At 40.9% G+C, this 15,600-nt stretch overlaps 1 protein-coding gene across 21 annotated transcripts in view; it reads right to left on the reverse strand.

Moving 5' to 3' along the window:
• Nucleotides 1-6,511: 6,511 nt before the first annotated feature.
• PAG1 (phosphoprotein membrane anchor with glycosphingolipid microdomains 1) overlaps nucleotides 6,512-15,600 on the reverse strand; it is a 109,790-nt gene continuing 100,701 nt past the window's right edge. For all 21 annotated transcript variants that reach the window (XM_088675661.1, XM_035126035.3, XM_088675659.1 and 18 more), the window contains 2 exons: nucleotides 14,523-14,582; nucleotides 6,512-13,790 (listed from right to left, as the gene is read on the reverse strand). In XM_088675661.1, coding sequence (XP_088531787.1) covers nucleotides 13,440-13,790; nucleotides 14,523-14,582 — 411 coding nt within the window. In that variant the 3' untranslated portion in view covers nucleotides 6,512-13,439. The remainder of the gene's footprint in view (nucleotides 13,791-14,522; nucleotides 14,583-15,600) is intronic.

Genomic DNA, 15,600 nt, shown 5'->3' on the forward strand with positions numbered 1-15,600 from the left:
TAGGTATAACAGGGACAGTACAGATATAGCAACAGTTAAAAATATATATAAATTAAAATTTAAAATGATCATTTAAGGCCTTAATGACAGCACAGCTTGTTCCCTAAGTTTTATGGCAATCACACAGAATTTGGCTACCCTTAACGTGATCTCAGGATCCTTGTCCTTTACCAGGGATTTTAGACATTGAAGTTCGGATTCATTTGGAGATTTTTGCATAGCAGGGGTAATAAATACCGAGCGTATATCCCCGTAGAAACGGCAGCATAACAAGGCATGAGAGACAGTTTCTATCTCCATCAAGCCGCAGGGGCAGAATCATTCCGTGTCAGCGCGTTGAATCTAGCAAGGGTAAATGACCGTTACAGGAAAATTGTCCCCTTTTAAAAACTAGGCTTGGAATAGTGGGGAGAAGGAGGGGTGAGGACAGAAGAGGAGGAGTTGCTTGGCAAGGGGGTTTCTGGGAAGCAGGAAGTGGGGAAAGCTGCATGCAGCGGGTGGAAGGGCAGACACCATGAGGGTTGGCTGGAGACAAACCAGGGCAGAGGCACTTAGAAAACCTCTGAATGCAATGCTGGGCTGCTGTGAAGGAGATGCGAATGCTGTGAACTTTGCACTCCCTCCATCTGCACCCAGGTTGTAAATACGTGTTCATAAACCATATTTCTTAAGGATATGCATCATATGGGGAAATGATTTTGCATAGTACAAACCATTGCATTGTATTTCCTCACTGCAGCAATTTTGCTGTGTAGTTTCCATGCTTCCTCCCCGTCCCATAGTGAAACTGTTATAATCGGGGGGAAGTTCAAACATAGCTCAAACTCATACCTGCATGTACATAACTCAGTTTGCCCTCAGTGGATTACAGTGAAGTTGATGATTGGCAGCTCAATGGATCAGCTGATTTCACTGAAGAGCACTGTTTTTTGAGGTGCTTGGAAACTTCTGCGAATGGGACTATTACTGTGGGTTGCTTAGAGGAAATTCCTGACCAGAGTCAAGGTCTTGACGCAGGAGCATTAATATCCTGGAATATTCTGGTCTGTCAGGTAGAACAATGTTGTGCAGATATCAAGCTTGTCGGACCTGCTTGCTTTTTTTAGTAGAACCCCAAGATTTACCAACCACTGTCTGATAGATACAGTGATCTGAGCACATGCTGAATCTAGGAATTTGTTTTTAGGACCAGAATTCAACTGAGCTCATGGTCCTTTCTCTCTCTCTCTCTCTCTCTCTCTCTCTCTCTCTCTCTCTCTCTCTCTCTCTCTCTCTCTGTGATGGCAAAATTCTTTTTGTTGCTGCAGTTGAAAGAACCAGGAGGCAGAAACCCTAGCTAATCTATTGCAAGCCACACAAAAAATGTACTTGTAGTGCCAAGAAACTTATCTGAACTTTGTGATGCACTTCTCCAACCAACCAGTGTTTACAAAAGTGCATATATTAGGGGAAAGTGTGCATAAAATGAATATATTATTGCACGTTTATCAAAACAGTTTAAAACCCCAGTTTATTAGGAGAAATCTGCATTAAATGCTGATAAATGTTCATGAGATGATTGTAAATTGCTGCAGAAATTTGGAGAGATAGATTTTAGATCAGGGGGGAAAGAAATGGAGAGAACACAGATTGACAGATCCTTCTATCTCTAGTTAGGAACAACATTCTCTATAGCTTGATCTGGCTCTGAATTAAAATACCAGATTTGGTCAAGGTACTTTGTTTATAAATGTGAACGTTCATAAAAGTTGTTGAAAGTTGCACAGAGGAAACCTCACTGCTTTGGTAATTTAGAGGCAGATGCACAGACATTACTGTTTTAGTAGGTTTCCATAATGGACCTGCTGGAAGTGTGACATGTGGAGGGGTTCTGAGATGACTTTAGTGGGGAAGCTTGTCTGATCAGATTTAAAACAACTGCTTAAACAGAAAGGCGTCTTAAAATGCTTGCTATTTTGGGAGAAAACATGCAACTAACTTCTTAAGATGTAGCATTCATATATATATATATATATATATATATATATATATATATATATATATAATACAAACACAGGTTAGTTCACTTGTTATTTACAGAAATTAAATACAGTACCGGTAATGAAAATCTTCAATTTTAAAAGCCCCAGGGGAAACTAGGATATCTGCTTAATAATGCAGAAACATTTCTCAAGTGTTTGAAGCTAACGTTGGGCACACAGACATGCAAGTTATCTGTTGTTGTCTCCTCTGTCTAAAGTTTAATGTAGAGAAGAATTCAGAGTTCCATGGCTGGCAATGCAAATCAGAATTGACCATTTCCATTTTTGTTTTCCTTTCCAAGTAGAACTGAAGTAATATATTGATTTATTTGTCCTAGTGTTGTGACTTTGCTGAACTGTTGTACTTGATGTTCTAAATGTAGATGTCTTACACGGATGCCATGCTTACCTATACATATAATAAAGATACAAGATTGCCATCGCAGTGTAGTTTGTATGGCCACCAACAGATGGTACTAGTTATGCAAACTACAGCATGATGACCGTTAGGAGGAGGAGGTAGTGACAATAAAGCACCACTGAAGAAGAGGCTAGGAGGAGGAGGCCAAATGGCATGGCAGAAACGGCAACAGTGGATCCCTAAACTGGCCAGAGCAGCTTCTGGCTTCCTTCCTACTCCTCACACTCCTTCTGCTTGGCTGTGGCAGCAGCAGCAACACATGCAAGATGAAGAGTCAGTCTGAGTTAAGTGGCAGCGGCAGAAGCATAGCTGCCAAGTTATCCCTTTTTTAAAGGGATTTTCCCTTATGCTGAATAGGCTTCCTCACGAGAAAAGGGAAAACTTGGCAGCTATGGGCAGAAGTGGGAGAGGTTATATGCAAGGATGGCACGGGGTGTGTGGATAAAGGAGTTAAGGGAAGTTGTGGGAGGGGAAGAGGCATGCACCTGTATGTGTGAATGATAGTTTTAGTCATCTGGTGAAGGGAAGCAAAGGGAGAGAAAGGGAAGGTCCCGTGTGTTTGTGTGATCACTGGGCTGGGAGCGCAGAAGGGTTGTGGGTTGTGGGGGCAAAGGAAGGATTGGGGTTGGTGAGTGGAACTTTATCCTGGATCTGTATAGAACCACTTCTTTCACTCACCATATAAGATAAAGCCGTTCCACTCCCCACCCCTTGTTCTAGCAGCAACAACATAGACATCTTTACCATAAATGAATAAAAAGGTAAAGGGACCCCTGACCATTAGGTTCAGTCGCGGATGACTCTGGGGTTGCACCGCTCATCTCACTTTACTGGCCAAGGGAGCTGGCGTACAGCTTCCGGGTCATGTAGCCAGCATGACTAAGCTGTTTCTGGCGAACCAGAGCAGCACATGGAAACGCCGTTTACCTTTCCGCTGCAGCGGTACCTATTTATCTACTTGCACTTTGACGTGCTTCCAAACTGCTAGGTTGGCAGGAACAGGGACTGAGCAACGGGAGCTCACCCCGTTGCGGTGATTCGAACCGCCGACCTTCTGAACAGCAAGCCCTAGGCTCTGTGGTTTAACCCACAGCACTACCTGCATCCATACATTTATTCACCATAAATGAATAGGGGGGCGGGATCCAAACAATCCATACCCATTTAGTACAGTGTATTTCTGAGGATCAAAAGTGACATATGAAGCAACCCTTAGGTGTCAAGGTTTTATTCAGAGGGAGATGTTCTCTTCAAAAATCTCCAGAACCTTCAAACACAAACACTCCCCATTCTGCTTAATGCAGAGGAAGAGGCTGGGCCCCTTGCCCAGCTCCTTTCACCGAGCAAGCTCAAAGAATTTGCTGCTGTTCCCTTTTTCACAAAGTGCCAAGTGAATTCGTAAAAAAGGGAATAAAAGTTTAAAGCTCTGCCTGTACAATAAAACTTTTATTTGGAAGAACCAAACAGATGGCAGGCACTTTGGCACAATATGAATGGACACAATACAGGGCTCTTGATGGCAGGGTTGTTGCTGGCTCAGACTCTGGAGAAAGCTCCTTGGAGGAGGATGGCCCAGGGCCCATGCAGAACCCTGCTTTCACTGGAGACATGGTGAAAAATGCATGAGCTTAGGGGCAGCCCGAAGAGCCCCAACTTGGGGATTTTTGCCTAAGCACTGCAATGACCCCACCCCAAGTCCTTTCTTGGTCCCCAATTCTCCCCACCCTCCCCCTTGGGTTTCAGGAGCCCAAAGCTGAAAGACACAGTCGGAACACCTCTTCGGTTCCCAGACAGCTCTATTGGTAGGGATCTACATGGGAGTGGAGTAATTCTCAGCTTTAGAACAGTTACCCAGGAGAAGACCAGGTATGGGCAGTGACTGTGTAAGCCCCCTGTCTCTTCTTTTGGAGTTGGACTTTATATAGAAAGGGAAACTGCTGGAATAAAGGAGATCATGGAGATGCATAACCAACTTCCTACAGCCCCAGCAAGCATGGCCAATGGTCAGATATGATGGGAGTATGTGTATATATAAAGACACAATACTGTGGAATGTTGTGTCCATTTTTAACGATGAATATTTCATTCATGATTGTATAAGAATGTGATTGTACAAGAATGCATCTGAGAAACAGTGCCTATAATCACAATATACTTGCTGTTTATGGGCACAGTTGTAATTCTGTGTAATCAAGTCAAGCATGTATCATAGACATAATTGATAGACAACACTTGATTTTAGGATTTGGTAAAGTAGACAATGAAACTTTCATAATGTGCATTGGCTTTTGGGAGCAACTATTGTTGATTGGTGTTGGAAATCATTTTAAATCTACGTTATAGGGAAAGGGCTACGCTGACTTTAGTTTGCACCAATGTAATAAGAAATGGAGTCTTGTCTAAAATCCTACACAAAATTAACAAAATGGGAAGTCACTCTTAAAATGTATCCGTGCCATGACATCTGAAGGCAGCCCTGTTTAGGGAAACTTTTAACATTTGATGAATCATTGTATTTTAATATTCTGCTGGAAGCCACCCAGATGGGTGGGGTATAAATATATTATTATTATTATTATTATTATTATTATTATTATTATTATTATTATTATTATTATTACCCTGGCCATATCATCATCACCATCATTTATTACTGATGCCCACCATCAGACACATTTGGATTTTAGCCAGCAGAAGACCAAGCTGGTTTTACAGCCTGTGAAGTTTTATTTTGCTAGGCAGATTACTGGGCTGATCTTTAATGATCAAGCACCATCTTTATTTTAGTTCACTTTTTGTCACTTTCTGTTCTGAAATGACTTTCCTCTGGGTGTCTTGTGTGCCATTTAAGAGGGGGCAAATAGCTTTGCCGCATTAAGTCTGTAATCCTATGCTAGGGTTGCCCTATTTCAAAAAGTGACACAAAAGTTGCCAAAGTTGTTGAGAATTGCATGGGATTGCAGTGCATGTAATACAGTATGTGCTTCCTGGTAACTGGCTCCCCACTCCTATGAAATGATAAACTTGAGCAGCCACCCCAGGTAGCTCCTATCTTTCCCCTTATTATAAGAAGCAAGCTGAAAGTTCTTCCCTGCAAAAGAAGATCACGCTATCTTCTCTCTGCCATATACTGTAGGTACTGGCGTGGGGGTGGGGTGGGGAAAAGGCCCAATGGGATGCATTGTCCTCCTAAAATACATATGCTCAAGGCATTACAGTGCAGTTCAGCCCAGATATACTTGCATCAATCAGCTGAGCTTAGGAACATAAGAGCCGTGCTGAATTAGGCCAAAAGGCAATCTAGTCCAGCATCCTATTGTCACAGGATGCCTGTAGGAAGCAAGGAGGACCTGAGTGCAGTAATGAATCCCAGCAACTTGTGTTCAGAGGCACAATGGAGGGGCAACATCCATTGTGATTAGCAGTCACTGATAGTCTTTATTCTCCATGGATTTGGGGCCGTCACTATGGCTTATGGGAGTGAATTCCATAGTTTAACTATGCACTGTGTGAGGAAGTACTTTCTTTTTTTTTTGGCTATCCTGAATTTTCCAACATTCAGTTTCATTGGATGGCCCAGAGTTCTAATACTACATTGAATTGCATTTTCCAGTTTACTCTCCATTCACCCAGTTCAGAGAGATCTTTTTGGAGCTCCTTACATTCCCGTTTTTTTGCTATACCTACCCTGAACAATTCAGCATCATCAGCAAACTTTGTTACCTCACTGCTTACCTTTTGTTTTCAAATTAAGAGCCTAACACTTCTTGCTTTTATTAGTGTAGATGAAATATTAAACCAGGCACCCCCAAACTTCGGCCCTCCAGATGTTTTGGACTACAATTCCCATCTACCCCCAACCACTGGTCCTGTTAACTAGGAATGATGGGAGTTGTAGGCCAAAACATCTGGAGGGCTGCAGTTCGGGGATGCCTGTATTAAACTTATAAATAAACATACTCATGAAAATGTATTTATGAATCCTCTTATTCATGTTATATAAAAAGGCGTCTAAAGAATTGTGAAAACTCCTAGCACACCAAGAAAAAGATGCATGCATTCCCTTAAGCATTTTTTATTGTACTTTATTCCACACTATTAAGTGGGTTTTAAATAGAGTTTCCATAGTGGGGTTTTGGATATGTGTTTCATCTCTGTACAAAACCTTTATGCCTTTAAACACTATTTACATAGATCTCTAACAATCCACAATCCTAGGGCTTTTTTTCAGCTGGAACTCAGTTCTGGCACCTCTCAGGTAGGCGCTATTGCCATTATAAGAGAACAAGACATTCACGGTGAGTTCCGGCGCCTCTTTTTCTGGAAAAATAGCACTGCATATGCCATGATCTGCCTTTTGAAATGGGAACACACAAAGACCTTTTACAAAGTAAGAAAACGAAGGGATTTATCCACTGATACAACAGGGCAAGGGTACTGCAGTACATAAATAAAGTCATATATCTCTCTCTCACTGAACTGTATTTCTTAAGCCACACTTTCTTGTATGTTCCAATGCAGTTATACAGAAGTTTGTCCATATTTACAGTCAATAAACATAATTTCCTACTGTGCTTTCAGCAGCCAAATGTTAAATTGGCTAGGAATACTAAATGAACAATATTAGGAAAACAGAATTGCTAAGTTACATCAGACTGTACATACAATTACAAGAAATATTTAAGGGAACTTCATTGCATTTATCCACTGGTATAACTGTACCTTAGTCATGATGATGAATTATTTTAAAAGTAGAACAAGACCTAGAATTATTCCAAGCTGCAATTTGTGGTGTATAATTTCTGAAAATGAAACTACTTTACTGCCTGCTTGCTCAGTGTATAAAACTCTATAGATTATAAAACCATAACCAGACAGGCTGTGAAAAAAGCCTCACCTATTGTATAAGAAATTGCTACAGCAGTAAAAATGATTAATGATTTCTATTCACAGCAGCTGAGATTTAGCACTTAGACCCCATTACAGTCAGTGATGCAAGTGGGCAATTGTTTGCAATCCCAAAAGCTCGGCTGTAAAAAACCACTTCTTGGACTGTAAACCATTGTCCACCATTCATTTGAATGGAAGAAGCTGATAGTGCATGCATTCCTTTGGACATGCATTTCTATCCCATCCATCATAATGAAGGGTAGACTGCTCATCCAGCAGCTCCTTGTGTATCAACATGCACAAAGAACTGTAGACAAGACTGAGTTCATTGACCAGTTCAGGAGATTGCTGGAAAATTATTATTAATAAAACTGGTTACGAACTCTAAAGAATCACCTGTGGATGTAGATGCATAACACAATTTAAAATACATACACAATTTTTAAAAACTGTACAGGATCTGTTCCGGAGCCCAGTACGCAACATGAGCAGTGCGCAACATGAAGCTCTGCTTCTGAACATGATGTCATTTGTTGCGTCTGTGCATGCATGAACCGCCAAACCCGGAAGTAACCCGTTCCGGTACTTCTGGGTTCGGCACGTACGTATCCCGTGTCGCACGCAACCTGCAGCATTCGTAACAAGAGGTATGAGTGTACCTTATGTGGCATAGCACCTTTCAAAAGCAAAGAGCAGACAATTATTTCCATGCTATCTATCTGTAAGATATTATTAAATGGAAATGTGTGCGCACACAGAAGACTTCTTGATGACTGCTAACATGATGAGCTCCTTGAGTGATTAACTTAACATTAACTTTGTATGTAGCAACAAGTTAACCCTTCTGTATTTTTGCTAAGATATATGTGGTACTTCTTATGAGACTATAAATGTTAATTATACATATATATGCTAATTATGCCCTCCAAGTGTCCCTATTTTCCAGGGACAGTCCCAAGTTTACAGAAGCTGTCCCAGTTTCTGATTTGATCCTAGAATGTCTCAATTTTCCATAGGACATCCCTATTTTCATCAGATAAATAAAGAGGGTATGGTAGGATGTCCCTAATTTCAACGGAGAAATGTTGGAGAATATGGAGTTATGCAACCCTCAAGCCAAGGAGTAAGTAACTATACAATCTTTAGAAAACATCTGAAGGCAACCCTGTATAGTTTTATTATGTTTTTATCTATGTTGCAAGTCTCCCAGAGCAGTTGGGACAACCCAGTCAGATGGGTGGGGTATAAATAATAAAATTATTATTATGGAATAGGATGTCTCTACGGTATTATCAAATAAATGTTGGCGGATATGAGAGTCAAACTGTTCATTCACCTAGCCTGGCACTCGCGGTGGCTCTCCCAGGTGTCAAGTCTTGCCCATTCATGCTGGAAGATACAACTTTAACTTTAAAAAGAGCTCTTTCAGAAATGTTTCTGTAGAGCAGGGGTGGCCACCTCCCAAGAGACTCTGATCTACTCACAGAGTTAAAAACTGGGAGTGATCTACCTCCTTTTGGGGGGTTCAGGTCAAAGCTGTTGAGTTTTTTTAAGGGAAGCCCTGTTTTGGGGGTTTTAGGTCAAACTTGTTGAGCTTTTTTTAGGAGGGAGGGAGGCCCATTTTTGTTTAGGGCTTCAGGTCATAGTTCAGCTTTTTCTAGGGAGGAAAATTTTGGGTGAGCTTTTTTTAGGGGTGCCAGTGATTTAGCAGTGATCTACCACAGACACCCAGTGATCTACTGGTAGATCACAATCTACCTGTTGGACATGCCTGCTGTAGAGGATCAAATTCCTGATATGTTGCGGAAAATGCAGCAAGTACTACATATACTGCTAAAGCTGCCTTTTTTGCATGCAGCTGGCAAAACTAAAATGGGCTCAATTCAGAGCATCGAATGGAACTGAGTAGATTTAAGTCCTTGCAAAAACTTTCACACAGATATAGCTTGTGTGTGTGTGTGTGTGTGTGTGTGTGTGTGCGCGCGCGCCTATGTGTGCCTATTCAAAGGTTAATTAGGTGGCTTGTTTTATCTTTCTCTTATACCAAAACATTACCCCACACAATTAATACAAACACAGAATGACACATTGGCAATATACCACTCAACATCAGGTGGAGAGAGATACAGTAGTCTGTTTTCAACACAAAACATCTGCCTCGATTGGTTCAAGTCAGTCATTCCAGCCTGTTGAGTCCGTCTTGAGCAGATGGGATTCCAAGCTTAAGCAAAGTAGAAATTTCTAGAGGAAACAAACTGTTCCTTCTAGAAACATTAGCTTCCAGCAAGGAAGTAGTTTTTCAGAATATTTCATTAAGCACCTTAGAAAAATTAAAAAGAAAGCACCGCGTATACTTTTGATGAAGAGAAACTGTCCAGGAAACCAGAAGACTTCGTAGAAGGTGGATTTCTAAAGGCACAGTGTTTTATGTCCTGAGCAACACGATGGCTGAAACACACCTACTTGCCACCGGAGAAGAGCTAGCCTTAACAAAAGAGAAGTTTGAATCCTGGAACCTGGTATTACAATTCCCACAGCATACCAACAGTATGACAATCCCCACGGGACGGATCTTCTCCACTGTCAGCTTTTTTGCACATACCTTACTGGGGCTCCCAGGAAAATATTTTCCAATCATTCACAAACAAAAGATTCCTAAATTCTATATAGATAAACAGGCATATCTATCTGGAATGCCACAGTAATTGGTTGAGTGATGCTGCTAATACCAGGCATTGGTATTCAAATAAGTTTTACTCAGGGTGAACCCATAGAAATTAGGGGACCTAATTTAGGGCTTACCCACACTTACCTTCCTCTGCCCTTTCCCCTGCAATTTCCAGGCACAGTCCATGCTTTAAAGCTTCACATGAGTGCTCTGTTTCCCCCCACCCCAGGGCTTTCCCTAGGCAAACCTGCTCTCTAATGCTGAATCAGAGCAAATAGCAATCCACAGAAAACCCAAATTGCTGCTTGTGGCACTACAGCTTAAAAGAGCAGGTTTCAACAGGGAAAGCTCTGGAACGAATGCTCAGCCTGGATAGCGCAGTTGGTTAGAGCACAGTGCTGATAACGGCAGGGTTGCAGGTTTGATCCCTGTATGGGACAGCTGCATATTCCTGCATTGCAGGGGGTTGGACTAGATGATCCTCAGGGTCCCTTCCAACTCTACAGGTCTATTATTATATGAAATGCAGAGCTTTAAAGTGTGCCTGGAAAGAGTAGGGCAAAAAGTAAGTGTGCATAAGTCATGTTGCTTAATTTCATTGGGCCTCCTCTGAGTAAAACTTCGCTGAATACCATCCTAAGAGCTTGTGTGCTTGTACTTCCAAGTTTTGTTTAAAGACTGGTACTGTATAAATATTATGATTGCCAGATGAAACAGCCTCCACATAAGAGGTAATTTAAACAATAGCAATGACATGTAGTGTTGGCTTGGACACAGATCACCACCAAAGCAGAGAAAGTCCACTTAATGGTATGCCACAGTAGCTGATACTGTATACCAGTATGAAAACTCTTTACTCCATGGGGACAATTACTGCTGCTGCATAAAGCATTTGAAATGGCCTCTACTTGAGTGGGTACCCATTTCATATGGCAACAACTTGTGATAGCAGGTTAATGCAGCTAAGCTATCACATGGCAATTGATGTTATCATTGTTGTTGTTTAGTCGTTTCGTCGTGTCCGACTCTTCATGACCCCATGGACCATAGCACGCCAGACACGCCTGTCTTCCACTGCTTCCCGCAGTTTGGTCAAACTCATGTTCGTAGCTTCATCATTAGTGCTTACACAAAAACTTGAATGGGTACTAAGGATAAGGCTGCAAGTCAGCTACAAGGCATCTTCTGGAAATTTGAACCAGATGTCTAAAACAATCCAAATAATGGATATGCATTTTTTTTTTTAAAAAAAAAATCTTTCCAAGTGCCTGGAAACACTAATTACTTAGGGCTATTTCACCCACTTGCAGCTGTCTAAAGCAAGTCCACCACACGCTCCTGATAGTTTGGAGATGTGTGACACTCCTTCATGTTTTACAACATAGCACCACAAATACTATTCTAAATGCAACAATACATTTGCAGCTACTCCTTTTGCTAACTGAGTGAATCAAGTGAACAAAGCATTAGGGATGCTGTATGTATACAAAAGTTAAGCGTAGTGGTAAGGTAATAGAGAGGGGATGGTAGAAAGAGGATCAGCAAGCGAGACATGCAACATTTGGGAAGTTGACCTCTATTTGTTTATACAAAGCACGTTTTCTCACCGATACGTCACACATTGTATTTTTCCAACATAGATCTTGTGGGGAAAAGAATCCAGCAGCATCAACACATGTGAAAAACAAATGACTCTCAGCAGCCTGTGCAAAAGTAAATACTTGGTGCCATGTGCTCTGGTTACTACTTCAAAACTTTCCAGGCTTGCCTGAATATAAAGAAGTTGGCTTCTGCTTTAAATTGGTTTAGCGAGTGTTAATGTTGTCCAGAGTGATTCTGAGAATAATGGAAACTGTAAATTAGTGAGAGTAATCTTGAATCTGTAAGGATTATTATTTTTCCTTGTATGCATTAACATTCATCTTAATTAAACAACTTAATGTTTACAGTTTGCTTCAAACTTTAGTACTGTACAGTATACTGAGTACTCTGAAGTCACCACTGAACCTGCTCACTAATTAACTCCATGTCTAATGTTTTGCTTACCCCCTTTCATTTGTTAAAAAATGATGTTTCTTAAGATTGCATCTAGTACCTTTCTATGTGGGATGCACACTTGATGCAAATGTTTCCACCTATTTGGGGAAGTAATGCAATACAGTACGTTTCAAAAGCAAAGTGATTGTGAGTGAAAGGTAGGATGTGTATGTGTATTAAATCCTTAACTTTAAAGCATTATAGTTGTATCTCCATTAAGAAAATGTAGGTTCTAAATGCAAATAAACCATAGTTTACTTTTACAGGGGATGAGAAATGGATTCTACAAGTTTTATTCAATCACTGTGGGAATAGATCACTTGTGAATGACAGCACCATACTATACTATAGTCCAGGGACACTCCCCCCTGCCCAGCTAGCATGGAAAATGATTAGGGATGATGGGATTTTCCAGTCCATCACCAACTAAAGAGCCACATGCTGTCTGCTGTAGTCCACAACACAGCAAACAAAAGTGCAAACCACCTTCCAACAATATTTAACTGTAGTTCCTCAAACCGTGATGTGCAGATTTCCCAAATACCACCTCCTTGCCCTCCCCTAGCATTTTCCCACCTCTGCAGAGCAAGACAAAAGCTGAAGCATAAGATTAAGGTCAGGCTTCCTTGTTGACTTGCAGTGACAAAAGTCTCCATGGTTGCATTAAGCATGTTACTGCAAATTAGCTGTTTGGAAGCTGGCACGTATACACAGTGAAACAATACGATGCATGCCAAGCACCACAAATGGTGCACGTGTGAAAATATCCTAAGAGAATTTACAACTTGTCCTCTCCCCCCCCCAAAAAAAATAGATGACAAAATACTCTTTTAAAGAAAATTAAAACCTTGTGTGTGTTTGTGTGTGCATATAACACAGGCATGGACACACACACATATGGCAAGTGGTAAACATTAAACTCTTTTTACCAAATGCTAGCTCTCTCTATGGAAGCCTTTCCAATACCATCAGCTTTGATTATATCTATACTTTATGGTGGTGACCAGTACCTACAAGAGCAGTCAAGTGCTATCACATATCTTGGCAAAACATTCTAAGGGTTGTGTTTTTAGTTTAGTTTTTGTTTTTTAAAAAACTCTTTTCTTCCACCTCGCCTTTCTCTGTTCTTCAGAAGGAGCAATATCCCTTGCTTTTCCCCCCATAGTGAGGTTACATCTAGAAGGTGATTTCCATGTGTAAAGCAGACAATAGCATATCAAACATTTCAGGCAGAGCTTTCATTTCACTTGACATGAAATACTTTTTTGTTTTCAATGGAGATAATTTTGTATGCTAAGCTGTCAATCAAGCTTGTAAGTGATAAAATGTTGACTGTGAATCCACCTTGGGTCTTCTGAAATACAGCCAGTCATCAGTTCCCAGAGTCTTGCGTCTTACATAGTTAAAGCCTAGTGATGTCCTTGGTCTGTTGCAAATCCCCAATACTCTCGTAGTCATTCTCTTGTAGGAGGATTGATTGGCTGTTGTTCAGTACCAAAACATTTCTATCTTCCTCACGGTTTATAGTCTGAATCGCTTCATAGTCTGGCTCTAATTCCCCATTTAGTCTGTCTGTTGACTGAGGCATGGTGGTATGGTTTGGGGTATTTTCCAAGTCTTTCACACTGGCATAAAGACCACTGCAAATAGATGGTGACTTCTGAGGTACAATTTCAGGAATGCAGGTGTATGTAGACTCCAGTGCTCTGGTGGCCTGCCCTGGTTTATTCACAGAAGAGTACATTGCTGAAATCTAGAGGAGGGTGGGAAAGGGGAAGAATTAAATACATGAAAATAGCAAATCTATTGTTCATACTATGGCTTCATTATTCATAGAATCATAGAATCATAGAGTTGGAAGAGACCACAAGGGCCATCCAGTCCAACCCCCTGCCAAGCAGGAAACACCATCAAAGCATTCTTGACATATGGCTGATTCACTGAGAAATATTTCACTGAGAAATATGCTGTGGCATATAGGCTGAATCAGTCATAAACATTTATGGCACAATAAACCACGGTTTGTTGGATTGAGGATGAGCACCATCCTCCAAGTTTTGATACCATGGTTTGAAGTCAAGAGATTAAACCACAGTTTCCTGGTAAAGTCGGTAGACTCTCTTTCGTTGGAGGTTTGTAAACAGAGGCTGGATGGCCATCAGTCAGGGATGCTGTAGTTGTGATTCCTGCATTGCGGGGGGGGGGGCTGGATTAGATGTCCCTTGGGGTCCTTTCCAACTTTACAATTCTATGATTCTGTATCAGGGCTGCCAGAGGCGAGCCCCTCTTACAGAGAATGCCTTGCTTCACTATAAAACACAGGAAAGGCTACAGCTTTCAGATTTCCATATGTGCCCAACAAAAATAATCCTTTGCACTGGAGGGGGGCATCTTTTACTGCACAGATTTGCCCACCATTCTCAGACCTTCTTAATGGTGCAGCAGTTATGCAGAATTATTAGATTTCATGCAAAAAGAAACTCACCTCGTCATCTGTAAGAGATGGGTCTTCTTCTCGAGATTTGTAGGACAGTGAGCTAAGCCTCTGAAAGAGACAGGAAAATAAGCTTTATTAGCAGATAGCTGTGATAGGCACCCTGCCTCTAGGAATTAGTACATAATAAATGGTCATTTTCATACTCATGCATTTCAACATTAGCTAAAACCCACACTGCAGTTTCAGAGATAAACAGCCTTAAGGTAAGTAGAGCTTTTAGATGCCGCAAAACGTTTGTTATGAGCTTGAGCGGCATAAGGAGGGGTGAATGAGCAGCAACGTTATAGACTCCAGTTCTACTGGATTTTTAAAAAACTTTTACTGAAAAATGACTATGTCAGCAGAAGTCCATGTATGTACACAATTAAACTGAAGCTGATTGGCTGATCAGAAGATTTTCCTTTGGATTTTTCAATGCATCCCACCTACATTCCATAACTGGATAATTAATTTTTTTAAAAAAAGTTTTAGAAAGATTGGTAGGTTCGGTTCAGTTACTGGGGCCTACAAGGCAACACATAAAAAACTCTGAAGAAATAATTAGTTGTTTACTGCAACAGCTAATTTATCTCACCATAATTTACCACAGTTTTCTTTAGGATTTCTACCTTGTGCAGCATAAAAATAAAACCAGCCGTTCAAAAAAGGCCTAAAAATATGTTGTCACTTAAAAGCTATTATAAATGTTCAGTTAAAACTTTGAGGATGGGACAACATAATTTAAATTTCAGTATATCAGGCAACATACGATTCTCAAAACTGGCAAATTTGGAAATACAACAACCAAGGGCATTTTTACATAAAGAGAGTTATTACCTACCACATCTTATATCCCTCATGGGATATATATTCCAGGGATGGGGAAGAGCTGGTAGGTCAGAGCCCAAATTAATTCCCCCAACCCTGTGGATGAACTTTGACTGGGGTGTGTGTGTGTGAGCACTCATCTGGGAATCACCTGACAACACATGGTTGATAGCTGTCAAAGTTCAAAGAAAGTTATCTCATTTGAATGCACACCTTCACTGCCAATCAGCTGACAGGCACCCAGAATGTGCAGCTTCAA

Source organism: Zootoca vivipara, chromosome 8 (assembly GCF_965207765.1).
Source record: "Zootoca vivipara chromosome 8, rZooViv2.hap1.1, whole genome shotgun sequence".
Classification (NCBI taxonomy): domain Eukaryota; kingdom Metazoa; phylum Chordata; class Lepidosauria; order Squamata; family Lacertidae; genus Zootoca; species Zootoca vivipara.